The following is a 23,156-nucleotide window of genomic DNA, read 5'->3' on the forward strand; positions in this document are numbered from 1 at the left end:
GTATTGAAAACGATTTCCCACCCGAAATCTGAGAAACTTGCGAGAGGCTGGATGAATGGGAATGTGAGTGTAAGCCTCTTTAAGATCCAGAGAGCATAACCAATCATTGTGATCCAGAAGGGGATACAAGGACGCTAGAGACAGTATCCAAAATTTTTCTTTTATGAGAAATTTATTGAGGGCTCTGAGATCCAATATAGGTTGCAGACCTCCCGTCTTTGGGACAAGGAAGTAATGGGAGTAAAACCTGCTGTTCCAGAGGAACCTCCTCGATAGCACGGAGAAGAAGCAGAGCTTGAGCTTCCTGAAGAAGGGTGGTCTGTGACAAATTGGAAGGAAACTCTCTTGGGGGGGGAGATCTGATGGAACCTGAAGAAATTGAAGAGTAACCCTCTCGGATTATTGTAAGCACCCAGAGGTCGGATGTGATTACTTTCCATCGTTGATAAAAATGATGGAGATGACCTCCGATGGGAAGAGGAGAAGACAGAGGCAGAAAGATTGATGTTATGGTCTGTGTTAGATAGTCAAAAATGCTGTGGGCTTGGCCGCAGCGGGAGTCTGAGGTTTACACTGACGCTATTGTTGCTGTGGTTTCTTAGAAGGCGGCCTTGAATAAGGTGCTGACTTCTGAGGATAATGCCTCTGATAAGATGGAGGCCTATAACTCTTAGCAGAGGAAGGCTTCAGCTTTGGCCTAACAATAGATGCAAACGATTTCTCATGCTCAGACAAGCACTTTGTAGCTGCTTCAATAGAGTAATCAAACAGCTCATTCCCCTGACATGGGATGTTGGCCAGTTGATCTTGCAGGTTTGGATCCATGTTCAAGGTGCTTAGCCAGGCTAGACAGTGCATGGCCACCGAGAACGCAGTGACTCTGGAGGTCATTTCAAAAGCATCATATGCAGCCTGACCCATATGCATGCGGAGTTGACCCAGAGTATGATGCATGTGTTGAAACTCTGTAAGCCGATGCTTTGGTAGATACAGTGGTACTTCGGTTTACGAGTGCACCGGTTTGCGAGTGTTTTGCAAGACGAGCACAACATTTGCAAAATCGTCACCTCGGAAACCGAGCTTGCCTTGATTTGCGAGCGGCGCACCCCGCGATCTGGCACCCTCCCTGCTCGCGTCGCACCCCCGAGAATCTCGGAGAGAGCGTGAACTCGCAGGCCTTGAGCATGTGCAGATGCTCAAGCCCAGCAAAGAAGAGGATGCCGGCACCAACGCAAAGAACATGCCGGTGGGCAGATGGGGGTAAGAAGCGTGTTCGGGTGGGTCTGGGGGATTTCAGATCACGGCAGGGGGGGGGGGGCGATGCAAGGGGGGGTGCCAGATCACAGGGGGAGGGTGCTGTATCACGCAGGGGGGGCCTTAAGGGGAAGCAATGCCGGTTTTTGGGGGGATAGAGCAGCGCCTCTGGCCTCGGGGGTGGGTTTGGGTGGGAACGTATCAAGCGAGTTTCCCTTAGTTCCTATGGGGAAACTCGCTTTGATATACGAATATTTTGGTTTACGAGCATGCTTCTGAAATGAATTATGCTCGTAAACCAAGATACCACTGTACTTGAAAAAAGTAGGCATGGTGTTGACTCAATGCTTCAGATAGGATGTGAAGACAAAATTATAGTTTAAAATCCAATTTGTCATCATAGAATTTTGATAGAGACGGCAGCCAAAGTTGTCCTTGGTCCTTCCCTCTTGACATGGAGGAACTTTGGCATAAACTTTGGCAGGATTGGATCGTTTTAAAAATGACTCCACGAGAAGAGATTGATGGGACAGTTGAGACTTCTCAAATCCTTTACAATGAACCATCTTATAACAAGATTCCATTTGCTGGTGCCGCAGGAATCGAATATGGAGTATCCAGATTTCTTTTGAAAGTTTGACAAAGGATGCCATTCATGGGTAATCTGAGAGAATCCCTAGGAGGATTAGGCATACCCAGTTCTTCCAAGTACTCCTTAGAGTATTTTGAATTAGACTCCAAGACAATGTTGAGATCTTTACTCATTTGACATAGGAACTTAGTAAAGTACGCCGGATCAAAAGAGGGATGACTTTGCTGAGGTGAAGGTGAACGAGAGCCCCTTGAAGTTCCCCTCACTGCAGAGAAAGAAGGTGAAGCCTCCCTGGAGTATTGGAACCGAAGATCTGAATCCATAGGCAAAGATGAAGACGAAAGTCCACTCCTGGAATGAGTAGAAGCAGCAGAACATTTTCTTTTTGAAGAACAAGCTGGAAAAGTAGAGACAGGTATGAAAGGAAGATGGCTTGAAGAAGACCTTGCAGGAGAAGAACTTGACTGACGAGACTCCTACGCTTGCAAGACGTGAGGCTCCACAGTAGATTTCTTCGACAAGGGAGTTGGTAGCCTCGATGAATGAGGTCTTGTCTCGAGAAGAAGACCTGGGTCTCGACGAATGTCTTGACACATGGTGTGAGGATGAACTATGCCTCAAAGAACGGGGCATTGATCAAGTCGAATCCAGCCTCAATGAGGAATGACAAAGTGACCATTCCTTGTGCCTCGAAGGCAATACCTTATATGAGGTAGGGACTGGAAGTTGGAGATCGAGGTCGAGACACTTGCAAGGGCTCGGCTCCTTGTATAGAATGTTCAGACTGACCTCGAGGCACTCTCAAGGACTTGACTCCTTGTAATACTGCTGAGTGCTCAGGAAGCAGGGTCGAGGCAGGAGTCATTTGGCAAGCATGTTACCAAACTCCTGATGCAGAAGTTTCCAACATATTCTGCAAAGCTGGCACTGAGACCACTGGAGCTGGTGTAATTGGAGCGGCTACAGACTCTGAGGAAGACAACCTCAAATAAGAGTGTTTCCTTGATTTTGAGACACACTTCTTTGGAAGTCTCGAAGCAACCGATCCGACCAAGCTCGCTGTTGGAATGGACTATGACTTCTGAAGGACTGTCTTAGATAACTGACCTGATGGAGACACTGAGGATAATGGACCTTCCGGAGACGATTTGGCAGATTCCACCGAGGAAGGCTTTAGCAAGGTTGAGGCCGAGGTCGAAGCTTTGAGCCCCGCGGAACACTTCAGTACAGTCGAGGTCAAGGTCGTAGTCGGGGTCGAGGGTTTGGCTGGAGGAAGATCCATGGCCCCGAAAACTTTTTCAGCTTGAACACGACATCATTTAAGGGCCCAGTTTTGAAAAGTAGCACAGCGGGTGTACGACTCCAGACAATGATCCAGTCCTAAACACTGAACACACCACTTACGTGGGTCAGTGATAGAGATTGCGCATTGACACTAGCTACACTTCTTGAACTCTGTGACCGGTGGGACATGGAATGAAAGACAGCCGTGGCCAAATCAAAGCCTGCAGGTTGAGGCCGTGGAGTAGGCCCCACTGTGACACAACGAAAAAAAATAACAAATTCTTTTTTTTTTTAAGCGACCCTGTAAAAAAGAATACACGAGCCGCGGAGAAAGAAGGCACAAGTTAAGAACCAACTCTCCCGCAGAGCCTTGAAATGAGGGCTTCTAAGTTCCACGGAAAACTTAGAACTGAGGAGACATACGCCCTACGTCGGGCGGGAAGGCACTCGTGCATGCGCGGTGTGGCAGTCGCAAACTTTCTAAAAGTTCTTCAAGCAAGTCTGCTTGTGAAGCTGTCCGCATCGGGGCTCCGTTGTTGACGTCACCCATATGTGAGAATATGCTGCCTGCTTGTCCTGGGATAAACTATTAGTATAGTACTATATCATATGAATGCAGAAATTTCATCCATGATATATACACAGATTTCATATAAATAAAAAGGTCAGCAAACAAGATGTAGGTGACATCTTTTTAGACTAGTATCCTAATTTAGTTAAAGTTAGAAAAACCTTAGATTAAACCTAATAGGGCAAAATAATGACAGAGGCAACCTGCTGCTCAATTACAAATAGTAACTACTTCAATGTATGTGATCGTATTAAGCACTTCAGATATTCATATGTTACTACTTTGGATCATTGGAAGTAATGCAGTAACCCTTCATAATCTTTCTATAGAAGAACTGCTTAAATCGTCATCGATCCTTTGTTGTTTTTTTTACTTTATTATTTACTTAATTATCTGTTTAACTTAGTTAATAAAAACTACTTTGCTTTAAGCACTTATCTTTCTTTATCTGGAACTCTGTCAACCCCCCCCGTGAAGATCATCAGCAAGAGGGATGCCCACCCGGACCCACACACACACACACTCCCTAAGATGATCATCCCACTCTCTCTTGCTTCAGCCCCATGGACCCCCACACCACGGACCCCCTTCCCCCTGTGAAGATCGTCAGCAGGAGGGATGCCCACTCCCTCCTGCCTCAGCCACCTTGATCCCCCCTCACCGCAACTTATTCAGAAGACAGAAGATGGGATGCCCACTCCCTCCTGCGGCAGGCCCCTCTTCTAAAATAGTGAGCCTTCCCCTTCCTGCTATCTGTTCTACAACTGACAACTCTGCCACTCTGCCTTTAACATGTTCTATGACCGATAACTCTCTACCACTACCATCCTCAGCTTTAAATCTTCAAACCTGTGCTTCCTTAAAAAAAAAAAATAGTTACATCTTTAAAACTTTTATCTCCCCCAACTGACCCTATTCCCATTTCTCTTCTATCGCGTTTCCTCGATCCACTCCTTGAACCATTACTCTCAATGGTTAACAATAGTCTTTCCGTTGGAGATTTCCCTCATGATTGGAAAAAAGCTAGTCACCCCTCTTTTGAAGAACCAAAAACTTGACCCTAACACTGTAGCCAATTACAGACCAATCTCAAATTTGCCATTTGTTTCTAAAATAGTTGAAAAAGTAGTCTGTTCAATTATCAGATGTACTGCATCTTCGCCAAACTGGTTTTTGAAAATACCATTCCACAGAGCACACACTCCTAGATCTCTTAAATCAGTGTTCTTCAACCTTTTTACACCCGTGGACCGGCAGAAATAAAATAATTATTTTGTGGACCGGCAAACTACTAAGACCGAAATAAAAAAAAACACGTTTCCACCCCGTCTCCGCTAGCTCGGTCCCCACAAACCATCTGATCTCATCTGCACAAGCCTCAGTTATGATTTTATATTGAACGTATTTTATTATAGTATAAAAAGAAACAATATTCTGTACAATTGTCATTTTATAAATATAAATATTCAGAGCAAGGCCCAACAAAACCCCTGTCTCCCCTCCCCTTCACATATATCCCCTCTACTATCAAGAAAACTGAACAAGCCAAATTATTACAGAATGCTACTCAGAAATTTCATGCTAACAGAATACTGCAGTCACACATGATAGGAATAGTGTTAGGCTTTGCAGTCCCCAGTTATGTCTCTAGCAGGATATATATTTCAAATCTGATATATTGTAATGACAAAATAGAAATAATGATTTTTTTCTACCTTTTGTGGTCTCTGCTTTCATCTTCTTTCCACTCTTTTCCTTCCAGCGTCTGCCCGTTCCATCCACTGTCTGGCCTCTCCCCCTTCCATATGTACTTTCTATGCCCCTCTCCCCTTTCCATCCAGCCTGTGCCTCCTCTCTCCTTTTTACATCATTCATTTCAGCTTCACTGCTTTCTTCATTTTTATCTCTCCTACACCAGATCTAGCATCTTTATCCCTCTCTCTTTTCTCTGCTGACCCCCTTTCCAGCATCAATCTCTCTCTACTTTCTCATTCCTGTCTCTCCCCTTTCCCTCCTCTAATCTCCCTGCCAGCCATTTCCTTCCTATTTTCCTTCTCCCTTCCCTCCTCCCCCCTATCCAACAGTAGCTCTCTTCCCATCCCTTTCCCTCTTCCCCTCCCAGCAGCATCTCTCTTTCTACCTCCCTCCAGGTGCAGTAGCAGCTCTCCCTTTATCCAGCAGCTTCCCAGCCTCCAACAGTTGCTTCCTCTCCTTCCAGCAGCTCTCAGTACTTTGCCTGCAGCAGTGATTTCCTTAGGCAGCCTTGAGTCCGTTGCTGCCTCTGAGGAAAGGGGAAGTTGCCAAAGTGAATTACTGCCCTGGTAAGTACAGAGCTGCTAGGAGAGGAGACAGCCACTGTTGAAGGCTCCCCATGATCTTACTCCTGCTGTGCCCTGCACATTCGTGACCCCCCCAAGCCGGCAAAAACAGCTTTGCACCGCAGGCCCTGCAGCCCAAGACGAGCCGGAGGCATCCTACCCGCCGCATCCTCTGTTTTCTATCCGATAACCAATTTCTAATCCACAACTGAACTTTGCCACCTATCCCATGACACTTTAATTTTGTCAGGAGCCTCTCATGAGAAACTTTATCAAAAGCTTTCTGAAAATCTAGATATACTATATCAACCGGCTCACCTTTATCCACATGTTTATTCACACCTTTAAAGAAGTCAAGCAAATTGGTGAGGCAAGATCTCCCTCAGCTAAGCCCATGCTGATTCCATCTCATTAAATCATGTTTGTCTATGTGTTCCACAATTTTATTTTTTATAATAGTTTCTACCATTTTGCCCAGCACCAAAGTGAGGCTTACCAGTCTGTTATTTCCTGGATCTCCCCTGGAGCCCTTTTTAAAAATCGGCATAACATTGGCCACCCTCCAATCTTCAGGTACTACAGATGATTTTAGTGACAGGTTACGGATCACTTACAGCAGGTCAGAAATTTCATGTTTGAGTTCTTTAAGTACCTGGGATGTATACCATCCTGTCCTGGCAATTTATCAATTTCAGTTCCTCCGTATCATCATCCTTGAAAACCATTTCCGGTTCAGGTAGATCTCTTACATCTTCTTCCGTAAAGACTGAAGCAAAGAATTAATTCAGTCTTTCCGCAATGGCCTTATCCTCCCTGAGCATGGAGATTTCGAAATCGAAGATGCAGCAAGATTTGGGAGGCCTCCAACAGTTTCAACTCCTGAAATTTGTTGACCATGTCCATGAACTGATTTTGGCAGATTGGCAAATATTGGCTAAAACAATTGCTGGACACTACAGATATCCAGGGAATGTACTATGTGTATAATCCTCAAGCAGCTGGTTATGAAGAAGCTGTCAGTCAAGTGGATGCCCAAATGTTTGAATGCTTATAAGAAATGACGTTGAGCGGACACTTCCAAATTGGTTTTCAGTGAGCTGGTGCTAACCTTTTGGAATGACTAGTTATTGTTGATGATACATAGTTAGACCACTATGATCCTGAGACAAAACAACAGTCCATGCAATGGCGACACTCAGGTTCTTCAAGGCCAAGGAAATTCAAAACCCAAACGTCAGCAGGAAAGGTCATGGTCACAGTGTTTTGGGATTAGTAAGATGTAATGACCAGCTTCCAAGGGGCCAAACAGTTAATACAGAATACTGTTATAACTTGCTTAAAGGAGGTATTCAAAGAAAAAAGGAGAAGGAAGCTGTGGAAAGGAGTTCTTTTTTTGCACCTGCTTACAAGGCTGACAAAACAATGGATGTTTTGATGCAGTTGGGGTTTCAGTGCATGGACCATCCACCTTACTCATCAGATGTTGCTCCATCTGAAAGGGCAGCAATTTTCAAATTATCCGGAGGCGATTGCAGCAGCAGAGTAGTATTTCATTAAATACATTTTTTGGAAGACATTAAATAATTTTTTGGAAGGGTTACAGATACTTTAGACATGATGTGCCAAGTGTGTTGAATACGTGTAATAACTTGTAAGTTTCGTGGCTCCATGTCATTCCCTTCTTGGTTGGGTTGAGAACTTTTCAGCACCCTCTCATATTTTTCATTGACAGTCTCAGTAAAGGGAAAATGCCAAGAGACTCATGTGAAATTTCCAATGGTGCAATTACGGATTAGAAAAGGCTTGGGATAACCAGACCTATTGAGCTAAGAAGCTATAAAGCTCAAAATTAAATTCCCTTTCTATCCATAATACTAATGGTTAGCAAATGCCCATACTCTTTGCCATAGAATCCATTGTATAAAATGGGCCTGGTAGCAAATCTCACGATCTATTAGTAAACGACCCACTGTGTGATAAAAGGAACTTTGACAAACAATGGGTGTCTGACAGATTTTTTTTAAGGATACCATCAGAAAAGTATGAATTCTGAAATGCAGTCACTGTTACTAGGATATTTTAATCTGTTAGTTAGTGATGTATTTATAAGTTTATTTTGCTATGCAGAAATCACAAAAACATTGTCTCTTTTTGTTATCTGTAACTATGACTGCTGGCTGTGGAATTTCTCACCCCCTCCCTGTTTTCATGAGAAATGAAAGTTATCTTTCCTTATAAGCTACACCCATTATTAGCTTGTGACTGCGCATGTACAAAGGGGAGGACTATGAATTATGTGTAGTTGTTCTGAATAAAAAGAGTGTGTAAGAGTGTGTGTGTGTGTGTAAGAGTGTGTGTGAGTGTGTGTGTAAGAGTGAGAGAGTGTGTGTGTGTAAGAGTGTGAGAGAGTGTGTGTGTAAGAGTGTGAGAGAGTGAGAGAGAAAGAGTGTGAGAGAGTGAGAGAGAAAGAGTGAGAGAGAGTGTGAGTGTGTGTGTTTGTTTTCTGTCCCCAGATGCATCTGTAGTCAGGACAGCAGAACGAGGCTAATATAAATTGGGACCTGTTCGTTTCAATTACTAATACATAAAATGACTAGATTTTTAGGTGGTATATACATTTTTAAATAAATAAAATAATAATACATAACAAATCTCTATTTAAAATGTACCTTTCTTGATTACCTTGTTTGCTTCATTTCTTTCTTAGTTATCAGTCTGCTAATCTCCACTGAATCTCCAAGATGCATATCTGTTAGTTTAGTGGCCATAGATATAGCAGCTATTCTACAACCAACAGTAAAAGTGATACAGCTTATAAGAAAGTCATAAAATACTATAATCTATAAAATACATAAAAATAAGCCTACTGTGAAAGGCAGTTTCAAAACATTTAAGTCCAAAAAACCCCATCCTGCTCATAATGTCTAAAAACCAACCAACCAAAAATACCTCAGTGTTTTAATCGAACAGGAAAAATGTTCAACTGTCTTCACACAAAACTTTCTATGTAGTCCTCCAGTAATGTCTTCTGGAAACTTTCTCTGCTCTTTCTCAAATTAAAAATTCATTTATACAAAAATTTTAAAATTCATAATGTTTTTGTAGTCTTAGAAAATTTTATTAATCAGTTTCCAGAAGAAATTAACATCTGTGGAATAAAATACTTTTCAAAATTCTATATAATATAAAAAACCCCACACACAGCAGTAAGAAGAAAAGATTAAACTGTTTGGGATAATGCAAATATATACCACTCTTTAATAAGAAATGTTTTGCTATCCACTTACTTTACAGATTAAGCACAAAGGAAATGCCATATATAAGCCATGAGTGGAAAAAAAAGCAAGATACTTTATGTACAATCAATAGCAGAACACTTTTCAGCAGGGCTGTGGAATCGGTAGATAAATGTTCCAACTCCGACTCCTCAGTTTTTTGTACTTCAGACTCCGACTCCGAGTACCCGAAATTTCCTCCGACTCCGACTCCACAGCACTGGTTAATTTTCAGATCGTTAAAATGGAATGTCAAGTTGAGAGAAATGAGCATTTTCGACCCCACCTTCCTTTTGCTTTTAATCTAAGGCCACAGAAGCTGCTCGCAACATTTGTGCTGTGTATATAGTGGGTGCTATAGCTGAAAGAATCGCTCGTGATTGGTATGCCAAGTTCAAAAATGGAGTCGGTAGATAAATGTTCCGACTCTGACTCCTCAGTTTTTTGTACTTCAGACTCCGACTCCTCAACTCTGACTCCACAGCCCTGCTTTTCAGCCCATTTTATCTTTACTGCAATACTGCACACCAGAGCTGTCAGATTCAAGAAAAAATTTTGATTCGATTTTGTCAATTGAGTTTTCATAGACATAGAAACATGGATGGCAGATAAAGGCCAAATGGCTCATCCAGTTTGTCAATTTACAGCATCCACTATCTCCTCCTCTTCCTAAAAGATCCCACGTGCCTGTCCTATGTTTTCTTGAATTCAGACACAGATTTTGTCTCCACCACCTCTACTGGGAGCCTATTCTATGCATCTACCACCCTATCTATAAAAATTTATTTTCTTAGATTACTCCTGAGCCTATCACTTTTTAACTTCATCCTATGTATTCAGGAGCTTCATTTCAAATGAAAGAGATTCACTTCATACACATTTATACCATGTATTTATACTTCTCTATCATATCTTCCCTCTCTCACCTTTCTCTGCCTCCAAAGTATACATATTGAGATCTTTAAGTCTCTCCCCATACGTTTTATGATGAAGATCACTGACCATTTTAGTATATTTCATGTTTATTAAAATTTGATGCAAATGCTTATAACCTAGCTTCAAAGCGAATTACAAATGTAAAAAAAAAAAAATGGGGTAACAAAAACATTTAGTTTGTACATACATTGACATGAGTAGAAAGACTTACAGACAACAGTAGGAAAGGGAGCGAAACTACAAAATTTTAGAGAAAGGTAACATTGAGGGTTCACATAATAGGAAGGGGAACAAAATGTTTAAAAACAGAAAGTCTCCAGAAAAGCTATCGATTATGAAACTTTAATTTTTGAAAGCATCTTTAAAAAGAAAAGTTTTCAAAAACTTGTCTAGTACAGTTTCTCCTCTGATATATCTGGGCAGTGAATTCCATATCTGTGGCGCGGCTACTGAAAAAATTTATGCTCGTCTCATGCCGATAACTTTTAAAGATAGTAGCCTTCCTCTCTAGATCGACTCCATCATGTTTATAACTTTTTGAAGGTATGGTCTCCAAAACTGAACACAATATTCTAAATGAGGTCTCACCAGTCTTATACAGGTGCATCTATACCTCCTTTTTCCTACTGGTCTTTTTTGATTCAATACGATTCGATTTCTATGATATAGCTTTAAAATTAGCTGGTGGGTTTATTTTGCAGCCTCAAAATATATTGGTTAAGGTCATAAATTATGTGATTAATTCAACATTTCTAGATATAGCTATATGTTTTTCACAACTTTTTTCTTTTGGAATTTTTTTAAAGGAGTTTTACATACCTGCAGGTTTTTCTACTGGTGTGTCCCCTAAAGCACATGTTAGATTGTAGATGGAAACTTCAGCTTTGGCTTATGTTTATTAATACAGCAAATGAAGTGTGAATAATAATAATAACAGCTTATATACCGCAATACCGTGAAGTTCTATGCGGTTTACAAAGATTAAGCAAAGGTACAAATTGATTGACTTTAAGAGGGGAGGAAGAAAGAGGGTTAATAGGACAGGAAATCCATTTTTGAGGAGAGAGTGATCAATAGAACAAGTTAATCGCTATAGAGGGGAGAGAGAAGAGAGGATCACTTGTCTAGATACTTTAGGAACAGGTGTGTTTTCAGACGTTTCCTAAATTCCTCATAAGTAGTGGGCGAAAGCAATTGTTCTAGGTCTTTACCCCATGATGCTGCTTGGTGCGAGAGAAGATGTTCATGGTGTTTTTTCAGTTTACAACCTCTCACTGGGGGGGAAACGAAGTTGGAATGTGAGCTTCTCTTGTGTCTGTTGGCTGAGAAGACGAAAAGGTCAGTTATATATTTAGGGGCAAGTCCGTGTAGTGCTTTGAAGCAGAAGCAGGCAAATTTAAACTTTACGCACGTCTCCATTGGCAGCCAATGCAGCTGCCGGTAGTAGGGTGTCACGTGGTCAATCTTCCTCAGCCCAAAGATCAGTTTGACCGCTGCATTTTGCATCAATTGTAAACGCTGCATGTTCTTTTGGGAAATTGCTAAATAGGCGATGTTACAGTAGTCAAGTAGACTCAGTACAAGGGATTGGACTAGGGTTCTGAATGCCGCTGTATCAAAATAAGCTTTAATGGATCTGAGTTTCCAGAGAGTGAAAAATCCCTTTCTGATCAAGGAGTCCACCTGGTCTTTCATGGTTAGGCACTGATCCAAAGTTACACCTAGTATCTTTATGGTAGGTTGGATAGGGTAATTAAGATTATTGATACATAGTGGTGATTTGGTGTCAAGCGGATGTGGCGAAGCAACGAAGAAAGTTGTCTTTTCTGAATTAAGTTTGAGTCTAAAAGTTGTCATCCAGTGCTCCATCACGTTTATGGCTTCTGAAGCTTTAGGAATAGTTTCAGAGATAGAATTAACGAATGGGATGATGATCGTAAAATCATCTGCATAACTAAATAGTTTTATCCCTAACTGGGTTAGCTGCGTGCCTAGTGAGGACATGTAGACGTTGAAGAGCAATGGAGATAGCGGAGACCCTTGTGACACACCGGATGGATTGCTCCAGGTATCTGAAAGTTCATAATTAAAACGATAAGTGCGGGACATAAGGAAGCCATGGAACCAATTCAGCACCTCGTCCCTGATACCAATGGCATCTAGGCATTGCAGCAGTTTCCCGTGGTCTACTAGATCAAAGGCATAACTCATATCGAATTGCATAACCAGGGCATTAAGGCCCTTACTAAACAGTAGGCGCAGATTGTCTAAAATAGCCGCAATTACTGTCTCAGTACTGAATAACGGTCTAACCGGATTGAGTTTCATGTAGGAGAGAGAACTGATCCAGATAATCCATCAGTTGGGTGTGTACCAATTTTTACAATAAACGGAATGGATACTACTGGTCTGTAGTTGGATATTATAGCTGAAGATTCTTTTCGATTTTTTAGAATTGGGGTTATTATTATGTGATCATTATTAGAGAGGAACTTCCCAGTTTTTAGGTTATGAGCCAAATATTGCATCAACGATAGTTTAAATACTAAAGGTGCCGCTTTCATGATTTCTGGGGGGCATGAGTTCAGAACGCAATAGGATTTAGAGTATTTGTTATATAGTCTGTTGTAATTGTTCCACTCTAAATCTTGAAAGGAGTTCCAGATCATGTCTGCCGGTGTATCATTTCCTTGGGTGATAGGTATCGGATGATCACTAGGGTCGTTTGTTGAACAATGAATTCTAAGGTTTTTAATTTTCAAATCGAAGTGTAGTGCTAAGTCATTTGCAGAGGGTAACTTAGAGTTGTGTGTGGGTGTGGTGTAGCGAGCAGTGTCAAATAAATTTGTGATCAGGTTGAATAGCTCTTTTGTATTGATTCCTTGTGAGCCATTACAAGATGAGTTGATTTTAATTGAGTAGAATGCTTTACGTTTGTCTTTTATCATTTTGTAGATTTTTATGTTAGCTCTCCATTTGTTACGGTCTGTTAGTTCTCCTGTTTTTTTCCAAGTTCTTTCTAGTCGTCTAGCTAGTTGTTTCAGTTTTAGAAGTTCGGTGTCAAACCATTTATTATATTTATTTGCATTGCTTTTGCTATTGCATATAGGGGCGATTTTATCTAAAATGGATGTGCTGGTTGTCATCCAGTGATCCCAGAAATCGATTCCTTCTTCTATCTCTGATTGCAATTCATATTGTGACCAGAAATCTATTGGATTAATATAGCCTCTGGTGTGATGTTCTCTTTTTATTATTGGACGTGTTTTAGATTTAGAATAAGACCAGATTAGCTTGAAATAATAAGTAAAATGATCAGACCAGATATCATGACACCAGGTGCCTTTACGTATAGAGATGGCAGGGTTTGGGATGTCCTTTGTGGACATGGCTACCATATCTAACTGATGGTCTTTTTCATGTGTTTGTGTGGGTAGAGGGAGGTTGTAATTGAGTAGGGATAGAAAGTTTTTAAACTCTTTCGCGTTTGTATTGTCCTCTTCATCTAGGTGTAAGTTTATGTCTCCTGAGATGATATTGTAAGAAGAACCGAGTGAATTGTTTAAGACAAATGCACAGAAGTCTTCTTTGGCTTTTGGCCAGCTTTTTGGTGGGACATAGAATAATATGCATGATAGGATTCTTCTAGATGACGGTTGCTAATTTTACAGGCTAGAATTTCTAGTTGGTCGGTCATTTTGGAATCTAATAGTTCGAACTCAAATCCATCTTTAAGAATAATTGCTAGACCTCCTCCTTTTTTTCCCACGCAGTTTAGTGTAAGGATTTTAAAATTGTCTGGTAGGAGGTCAATTATTATTGGATCATCTTCTGATAGTAACCATGTTTCAGTTAGTAAAAGGCAGGCTATTTGCTTGTTAAATTCTGTGATTAATTCAACATTTCTAGATATAGCTATATGTTTTTCACAACTTTTTTCTTTTGGAATTTTTTTAAAGGAGTTTTACATACCTGCAGGTAAATTTCTACTGGTCTGTCCCCTAGAGCACATGTTGGATTGTAGATGGAAACTTCAGCTTTGGCTTAAGTTTATGAATTTCCTGAGTGTTGGGAATGGGGTGTATCATGCAACAGATTATTCACACTTCATTTGCTGTATTCATAAACTTAAGCCAAAGCTGAAGTTTCCATCTACAATCCAACATGTGCTCTAGGGGACAGACCAGTAGAAAAACCTGCAGGTATGTAAAACTCCTTTAAAAAAATTCCAAAAGAAAAAAGTTGTGAAAAACATATAGCTATATCTAGAAATGTTGAATTAATCACAGAATTTATGACCTTAACCAATATATTTTGAGGCTGCAAAATAAACCCACCAGCTAATTTTAAAGCTATATCATAGAAATCGAATCGTATTGTTATGCAGTAAATATTGGGGTTCCCCAGGGGTTTGTGCTGTAACCGCTGCTTTTGAACATTTTTATCAATGATCTAGAGATGGGAATAACTAATAAGATAATTAAATTTGCTGATGTCACAAAATTTTTTAAGTTGTAAAATTGCAGGACTGCGAAGAACTGCAAGAGGACCTTGTGAGTCTGGGTGTCAAAGTGGAAGAATAGGGCTCTTCAGCTTGTAAAAGAGAACGCTCAGGGGTGATATGATAGAGGTCTATAAAATATTGAGTGGAGTGGAAAGGGTAGATGTGAATTGTTTGAATAACTCCAAAAAATACTAGAAGTAGGGGGCATGGGATAAAGCTACAAACTGGAGAAAATGTTTCTTCACACAACTTGTAATTAAACTCTGAAATTCATTGCCAGAAAATGTGGTGAAATCAGTTAGCTTAGCGGGGTTTAAAAAAGTTTAGATAATTTCCTTAAAGAGAAATCCATAGGCCATTATTGAGATGGTTTGGGGAAATCCACTGCTTATTACTAGGATAACCAGCATAAAATCTATTTTACTACTTGGGATCTAGCTTGGTACTTGGTACATGGGTTGGCCACTGTTGGAAACAGGATACTGGGCTTGATGGCCCTTTGATCTGTCCCAGTATTGCAATTCTTATGTTTAGCTTCCTCTCCCTTCCCCTCCAGCACCCAGTCCAGTGTCTCTATCCTCCTCCTCCAGCACCCTCTCTCTCTCTCTCTTCCCCTCCTTCCAGTCCACTCCACCCCACCCCATTTGACAAAGTGCCATGCAGCCACCACCCTCTCTCTCTTTCCTTTCCTCCAGCCCATGCGCACCCCATAGTCTGGAATCTGTCTCCTTCCTTTCCCTTCCCCCATGTCCTGGCATCTCTCTTCTCTCCTTCTTTTCCTCTCCCCCCATGCCCTGGCATCTCTCTTCTCTTCCATTTCTCCCTCCCTCTCCATGCTCTGGCATCTACTGCCCTTCCTCTTCCTTCCTCCCTTCCTCATGGTTTGGCATCAGTCTCTCCTCTCTCTTCCTGCTCCATTCCCTCCAATTGAACAGCTTTCTTTCTGACTCCTCCCTCCTTTCAATTGGGTGCAGCTTTTCTCTACTCCCTCCACCCAATGGGTACCTCTCTCTCGTAACTGGAAGCCTTCACAACTTGTTGCTCTGCCGGTGTTGGGCCGCCTTCTTTGCTGGTCCCACCTAATTTCTGTTTCCACGAAGACAGGACTCAGCAGAGAGGAAGGCCTGATGCCAGGTGGAGGCTACTGTCACTCCTATTTTTGGAAGGGGAAGAAGTTTGGATGCTAATCCCGGAAACACCGCTTTATGGTCTACACCCAGAGTGACTCTCACCCCGCCCTGCAGTGCCTGAATCTGTGAGTCCGATTTAAAAAAAAAAACAAAATCAGTTCAGCCAAACTGAATAAGTGAATCAATTTGAATCGTGAATCAGACAGCACTACTGTGGTTTTAGCTTTGATTTTATACTGTCAGGAAATATCTATGCTTTTCCCATCTTAGTCCCAAATAATTATTTAACAGTGCTGATGTCTTGTATCTACAGCATTGTAAAATTAATAAAGTAGCTGTCAAGCACAAATTAATGAAAAGTGAATAGCACTAACCTTTGATAAGTACTAGTTGCCTCTGAACAAATCATACTCTCTTTTCTTCGACTGCACTCACATTGAAGCTCTACCTGTCATATCAAAAAGTGAATAAACTATATTATTCTCCCAAATGAAAATTCTATTCATCGAAATTCTTAACCACCAACTGAAAGAGGTTTAAGATAATTGGCTTGGAGGGGGGGGGAAGAAAAAAGAACCTTTAATGGCTAATGCTTATGGTAGCCAATCTGATACTTTAAACCAGTGTTTCTCAACATGTGGTACACACCGCCGCAGATATTGCCTGCCATCCGCCTAAGCCGCTGCTGCAGGGGATCTTTCCTTCCTTCTCGCCCCCCTCCATCAAAGCCAACCCAGCCCTGGCCCCCACTCTTCTCAGCTGGATCTAATCTCTCCCAGCTCCCGATTCCCCCACCTACCAGCTTCCCTGTTGCTGTATTTTAAAAACTTTGGGTGGTCAGCGGCGCAAAAAAGCCAGCCTCCGCTGTCTGTCTGCCTGCCTGCCCCGGAAGTGTTATTTCTGCAGCCTATTCAGAACGCTGCAGAAAGAACACTTCTGGGGAAAGCAGGCAGACAGGAGGAGGCAGGCTTTGTTCCCAATTCCCCCAACTACCAACTCCCCACCATTGTATTTTAAAATCTTTGGGCAGACAGAGGCGCAACAAAGCCAGCCTCCCATCTGCCTGCCCCACAACGCTGCCAGACTCCTATCTGCCTAAGCAGAATGCTGCAGAAAGAATACTTCTGAGGCAGGCAGGCTGATGGCAGGAGGTTGGCCTCTTTGCGCCTCCAGCTGCCTGAAGATTTTAAAATACAGTGGTGGGGAGCTGGTAGGTGGGGGAATTGGGAACTGGGGAGCAGTCAGATCCAGCTGAGAGGAGTGGGGGCTGGAATTGGAAGTAAAGAGAAGGACAGATGATTGGGGGGAGGCTGGGAAGGACAGATACTGCATGGGCTGGTGGGTGAGGGAGTGAACAGGAAAAGAGAATTGTTGGTTATAGGTGTGGAGTGAGAGAGAAAGACATGGGGAAAGGAAGCGGGAAATTGGGCATAGAGAGAGGTAGAGATGCATAGGGGAGAGAAGGATGAACAGGAGAAATGTTGGGTATGGTGGTGGAAAGGGAACAAAGGGACAGAATGAAGGGGATGTAAGGTGGAGGAATATTGGACATAGTGATGGAGGAAGATATGTTGCATGGTGCTGGAGAGGGGAGATAGAAGAAGTGGGCATGGGGCTGGTGGGCAGAGGTAAAAACTGCTGCACATGTTCCAGATGAAACAGGGAGAAATGCTGGATGTGGCAATAGAGGGGGGGGGGGGGTTGATATGCCTGGATCTTTCAAGACGGATGGACAAGTGGAAATTTTTTTCCACTCAGAGAATAGTTAAGCTCTGGAACGTGTTGCCAGAGATGTGGTAAGAGCGGATAGCGTAGCTGGATTTAAGAAAGGTTTGGACAAGTTCCTGGAGGAAAAGTCCATAGTCTGTTATTGAGAAAGACATGGGGGATGCCACTGCTTGCCCTGTATTGGTAGCATGGAATAATGCTACACCTTGGATTTTGCCTAGGTACTAGTGACCTGGATTGGCCTCCGTGAGAACAGGCCACTGGACTTGATGGACCATTGGTCTGACCCAGTAAGGCTATTCTTATGTTCTTATGACATTGAGAGGGAGACATTTTGCCAATAGGAGTGGAGGAGAGAAGAAGAAAAGTTGGACTCATGGAGGGACAGAGAGAGATGGTGGTTGGGGAAGGGAATGAGGTCCAGAAGAGATGAAGCGTACAGGAGGCAGAAAGAAAGAAATATTGGATGCACAGTTAGAAGGAAGTGTAACCAGATACTGATGAAATCACCAAACAACAAAGGTAGAAAAATGATTTTATTTTCAATTTAGTGATCGAAATGTTTCCTTTTTGAGAATTTATATCTGCTGTCTATATTTTGTACTATATATGTCTATTTTTCTATAGTTGTTACTGAGGTGACACTGCATATTTTAAAGTCATCTGCCTTGATCTCTTTGAAAAAAAATATAAATGATAATATTTTCTCTGTGTACTTTGTGTTTTTAAAATTTTATGGGTTACCATTATGTATTAAGATTATATTGTGTAGATATGAAAAATGGATGGAAGAAATTGCATTACAATTAGTACTATATTTATGGGGATGGGGTCTGGGGCGGAGCATGGGTTGGTCTGGGGCGGAGCATGGGTTGGTCTGGGGAGGAGCATGGGTTGGTCTGGAGCTTGGGTGGGAGTACTCGGTTGACTTAGGGGGTAGACTTAGGGGGTACTTGGCTTGAAGAAATTGAGAAACACTGCTTTAAAAACTTACCAAAGATTTAGTTCTAGCACCCAGTCAGAGTTCTCATCACAGATATTGCTCCATATAATAAGTATTCAAATTTTACACATAGGTTCTCAGACTATTACTCAGCTGAACCAAGTTAGCAGCAGGCAAAGAATAAAACCCATAAAGCACAGTTACTTACCGTAACAGGTGTTATCCAGGGACAGCAGGCAGATATTCTTTACGCATGGGTGACGTCACCGACGGAGCCCTCGGTACGGACCTTTTTAACTAGAAAGTTCTAGTTGGCCGCACCGCGCATGCGCGAGTGCCTTCCCGCCCGACAGAGGAGTGCGTGGTCCCCAGTTAGGATAAGCCAGCTAAGAAGCCAACCCGGGGAGGTGGGTGGGACGTAAGAATATCTGCCTGCTGTCCCTGGATAACACCTGTTACGGTAAGTAACTGTGCTTTATCCCAGGACAAGCAGGCAGCATATTCTTTACGCATGGGTGACCTCCAAGCTAACAGAGAGGGAGGAGGGATGGTTGGCTATTAGGAAAATAAATTTTGTAACACAGATTGGCCGAAGTGTCCATCCTGTCTGGAGAAGGCATCCAGACAGTAGTGAGTAGTGAACGTGTGAACTGAGGACCAAGTGGCCGCCTTGCAGATTTCCTCGATGGGCGTGGAACGGAGGAAAGCCACAGAAGCAGCCATAGCTCGGACTCTGTGGGCCGTGACAGCACCTTCCAGTGAGAGACCGGCCCGAGCATAACAGAACGCAATACAGGCAGCAAGCCAATTGGAAAGCGTCCGTTTGGAGACAGGATGACCTAGACGGTTAGGGTCGAATGACAAAAAGAGCTGAGGAGAGGAGCGGTGAGCCCTGGTACGGTCAAGGTAGTAGGCCAGGGCACGCTTACAATCCAGCGTGTGCAGCGCCTGTTCCCCAGGATGAGAATGGGGTTTAGGGAAAAAGACGGGCAACACAATGGACTGGTTGAGGTGAAAAGCTGAGACCACCTTAGGAAGGAATTTGGGATGGGTACGCAGGACCACCTTGTCATGGTGAAAAACAGTGAATGGTGGATCGGCGACCAGTGCATGCAGCTCACTAACCCTCCTGGCAGAGGTGATGGCAATCAGGAAAAGCACCTTCCAGGTAAGAAATTTGAGCGAAGTTGTGGCAAGAGGCTCAAACGGAGGTTTCATGAGTGCTGATAAGACTACATTCAGGTCCCAGACGACAGGAGGAGGTTTCAGAGGTGGTTTGACATTGAAGAGACCTCTCATGAACCGGGAAACCAGTGGATGAGCCGTGAGAGGTTTTCCGAGGATAGGTTCGTGAAACGCAGTGATGGCACTGAGGTGGACTCTGATGGAGGTAGATTTGAGGCCAGCATTGGACAGCGAGAGCAAATAGTCCAGTACAGTTTCCACAGCTAAAGAGGTGGGATCGTGATGATGCCGGAGACACCAAGAGGAGAACCTGGTCCATTTCTGATGGTAACATTGGAGGGTGGCCGGTTTCCTGGAGGCGTCCAAAATGAGACGGACAGGCTGAGACAGATTCTCAGGAGAGGTCAGCCCGAGAGAAACCAGGCTGTCAGGTGGAGCGAAGACAGATTGGGATGTAGTAGAGATTGATGCTGCTGTGTAAGCAGAGTAGGAAACACAGGAAGAAGGATGGGCTCCCTGGAACTGAGCTGGAGCAGGAGGGAGAACCAGTGTTGTCGAGGCCACCGAGGAGCGATGAGGATCATGGTGGCCCTCTCCCTGCGGAGTTTGGACAAGGTCCGCAACATCAGAGGAAGTGGAGGGAAGGCATAAAGGAACCGATCTCTCCAGTCGAGCAGGAATGCATCCGGGGCCAGACGATGAGGGGAGAAGAGTCTGGAACAGAATTGGGGCAGCTGATGGTTGTGAGGTGCTGCAAAGAGGTCCACCTGCGGAGTGCCCCAGCGAGCAAAGATGGAGTGGAGTGTCGGAGGGTCCAGCGTCCACTCGTGAGGTTGAAGGATTCGGCTGAGATTGTCGGCCAGGGAGTTCTGTTCGCCTTGGATATAGACAGCCTTGAGGAAGAGATTGCGGGCCGTGGCCCAGGTCCAGATGCGGAGAGCCTCCAAACAAAGGAGGCGAGATCCGGTGCCGCCTTGCTTGTTTATGTAGTACATGGCGACTTGATTGTCTGTGCACAGGAGAAGAACCTGAGGGCAGAGAAGATGCTGGAAAGCCTTGAGGGCGTAGAACATGGCTCTGAGTTCCAGGAAATTGATGTGATGTTGACGCTCCTGTAGGGTCCAAAGTCCCTGGGTGCGTAGATCTCCTAGGTGAGCTCCCCACGCATAGGGGGAGGCATCCGTGGTGATGATCATGGAGTGAGGGGGTAGATGAAAGAGCAGACCCCTGGAAAGATTTGAGGAGTTCAACCACCATTGGAGAGATAGCTGAAGAGATGATGTCACAGAGATGGGATGAGAAAGAAGATCCGTAGTCTGTGACCATTGGTTGGTGAGAGTCCATTGAGGTGTTCTGAGGTGGAGACATGCCAGAGGAAGGACATGTACTGTCGAGGCCATGTGACCCAGGAGGACCATCATCTGTCGGGCAGGAATGGAGGGATGCATGAGGACCTGACGACAGAGATGGAGCAGGGTCCGCTGACGATCGGAGGGAAGAAAAGCCCTCATTAGTGTGGTGTCCAGAACTGCTCCGATGAATTGAAGTCGCTGGGTGGGAAGCAGATGCGACTTGGGGTAGTTGATCTCGAACCCCAGGAGGTGGAGGAGAGAGATGGTGTGATGAGTAGCTTGTAGCACAAGTTGAGACGTAGGTGCTTTCACCAACCAATCGTCCAAGTAGGGAAACACCTGGAGGTTGTGAGACCTGAGGAAGGCCGCTACTACTATAAGGCACTTGATGAATACCCTGGGTGATGAAGCGAGGCCAAAGGGTAGCACCTTGTACTGATAGTGGCGGTGTTGTACCTGGAACCGCAGGTAGCGGCGGGAATTCGGATTGATTGAGATGTGAGTGTAGGCCTCCTTGAGGTCCAGGGAACATAGCCAGTCGTGTTGAGAAAGAAGAGGATAGAGCATGGCAAGGGAGAGCATTCTGAACTTCTCCTTGACGAGATACTTGTTGAGGTCCCTGAGATCGAGAATGGGATGGAGGTCTCCCGTCTTTTTGGGTACCAGGAAGTAGCGGGAGTAGAATCCCTGACCCCTTTGTTCTGGAGGTACTTCTTCGATGGCATTGAGAAGAAGGAGGGATTGAACCTCCCTCAGGAGGAGGGGGGTTTGAGATGAGTGAGAAGCAGACTCTACGGGAGGGTTGTCCGGTGGAAGAGTCTGGAAGTTGAGAGAGTAGCCGTGGTGGATGATGCTGAGGACCCACTGGTCCGATGTGATGACCTCCCAACGGCTGAAGAATATGAGCAGACGACCTCCGATTGGTTGTGGCAGAGGTAGTGAAGGTGGAAGACTGGCTATGCCCTGGAGAGAAGAGTCAAAAGGGCTGAGAAGGTTTAGCAGGAGGAAGAGGCTTGTTGGGTTGACTGGACTGAGAACGAGCCTGTGCCTGGTGTTGGTGTTGCCGGGGCCGCCGAGGTTGTTGGGAAGGCGGATTGAGTGGCCTGGCTGAGAACCTACGCTGATAGGAGGATTGAGGCCTGAAAGGTCGAGCAGGCGGAGCCTTTTTCTTGGGTTTAATCAGGGTGTCCCATCTGGTTTCGTGTGCAGAGAGTTTCTGGGTGGTGGAATCCAGGGACTCTCCGAAAAGTTCGTCCCCAAGACAGGGGGCGTTGGCCAGACAATCCTGGTGGTTAATGTCCAAATCTGAGACTCTCAGCCAGGCCAGGCGGCGCATGGCTACGGCCATGGCAGAGGCACGGGAGGTGAGCTCGAATGAATCATATATAGAGCGGACCATAAATTTCCATAACTGAAGGAGACCAGAGATGTGTTGCTGAAAAAGTGGAACCTTTCTCTCCGGGAGATATTTTTGGAGGGCGGACAGCTGTTGAACCAAGTGTTTCATGTAAAATGAAAAATGGAAGGAATAATTGTTCGCCCTGTTGGCCAGCATGGCATTCTGATAGAGCCTCTTGCCAAACTTGTCCATGGTTTTACCCTCTCTGCCAGGAGGGGTGGAGGCATAGACACTGGAGCCCTGAGTCTTCTTTAAGGTGGATTCAACAAGAAGGGACTCATGGGGCAATTGGGACTTGTCGAACCCTGGAATTGGAATAACTCGATAGAGGTTGTCCAGCTTGCGGGGGGCCCCTGGTACTGTAAGGGGGTTCTCCCAATTCTTGTAAAAGGTTTCCCGTAGGATGTCGTGTACGGGGAGCTTGAGGAACTCCTTAGGAGGTTGTTCAAAATCCAAAGCCTCCAGGAAGGCTTGAGATTTTTTGGAGTCTGATTCCAGAGGGAGGGATAAAGCTGCAGACATCTCCCTGAGGAACTTTGAGAAGGAGGATTGCTCAGGTTTGGAGGTGGCATTGGGGGCTGAGGGATCCTCATCAGATGAGGAGAGATCCTCCTCGGTACCGGGGGGGGGACTCTTCCCATAAGTCTGGGTCCCGGACCTCTGGGTGTGCATGCCGAGACACCGG

General features: G+C 44.1%; 1 protein-coding gene across 3 annotated transcripts in view; it reads right to left on the reverse strand.

Annotated features, from left to right (window-relative positions):
- The window catches only part of NFX1 (nuclear transcription factor, X-box binding 1), a 261,059-nt gene that overhangs the window by 59,733 nt on the left and 178,170 nt on the right, over positions 1–23,156 (reverse strand). The window contains exons 18-19 of one of the 3 annotated variants that reach the window (XR_004538086.1): positions 16,239–16,312; positions 8,689–8,803 (exon numbers count right to left, since the gene is read on the reverse strand). Coding sequence is in view for 1 of the 3 variants with exons in the window: in XM_033930649.1 (XP_033786540.1) it covers positions 8,702–8,803; positions 16,239–16,312 (176 nt within the window). In the remaining 2 variants the exon portion in view is untranslated. The remainder of the gene's footprint in view (positions 1–8,688; positions 8,804–16,238; positions 16,313–23,156) is intronic. The other 2 variants (XM_033930649.1, XR_004538087.1) reach the window with 2 other exon arrangements.

The sequence above is a fragment of the Geotrypetes seraphini genome, chromosome 2 (assembly GCF_902459505.1).
Source record: "Geotrypetes seraphini chromosome 2, aGeoSer1.1, whole genome shotgun sequence".
NCBI lineage: Eukaryota > Metazoa > Chordata > Amphibia > Gymnophiona > Dermophiidae > Geotrypetes > Geotrypetes seraphini.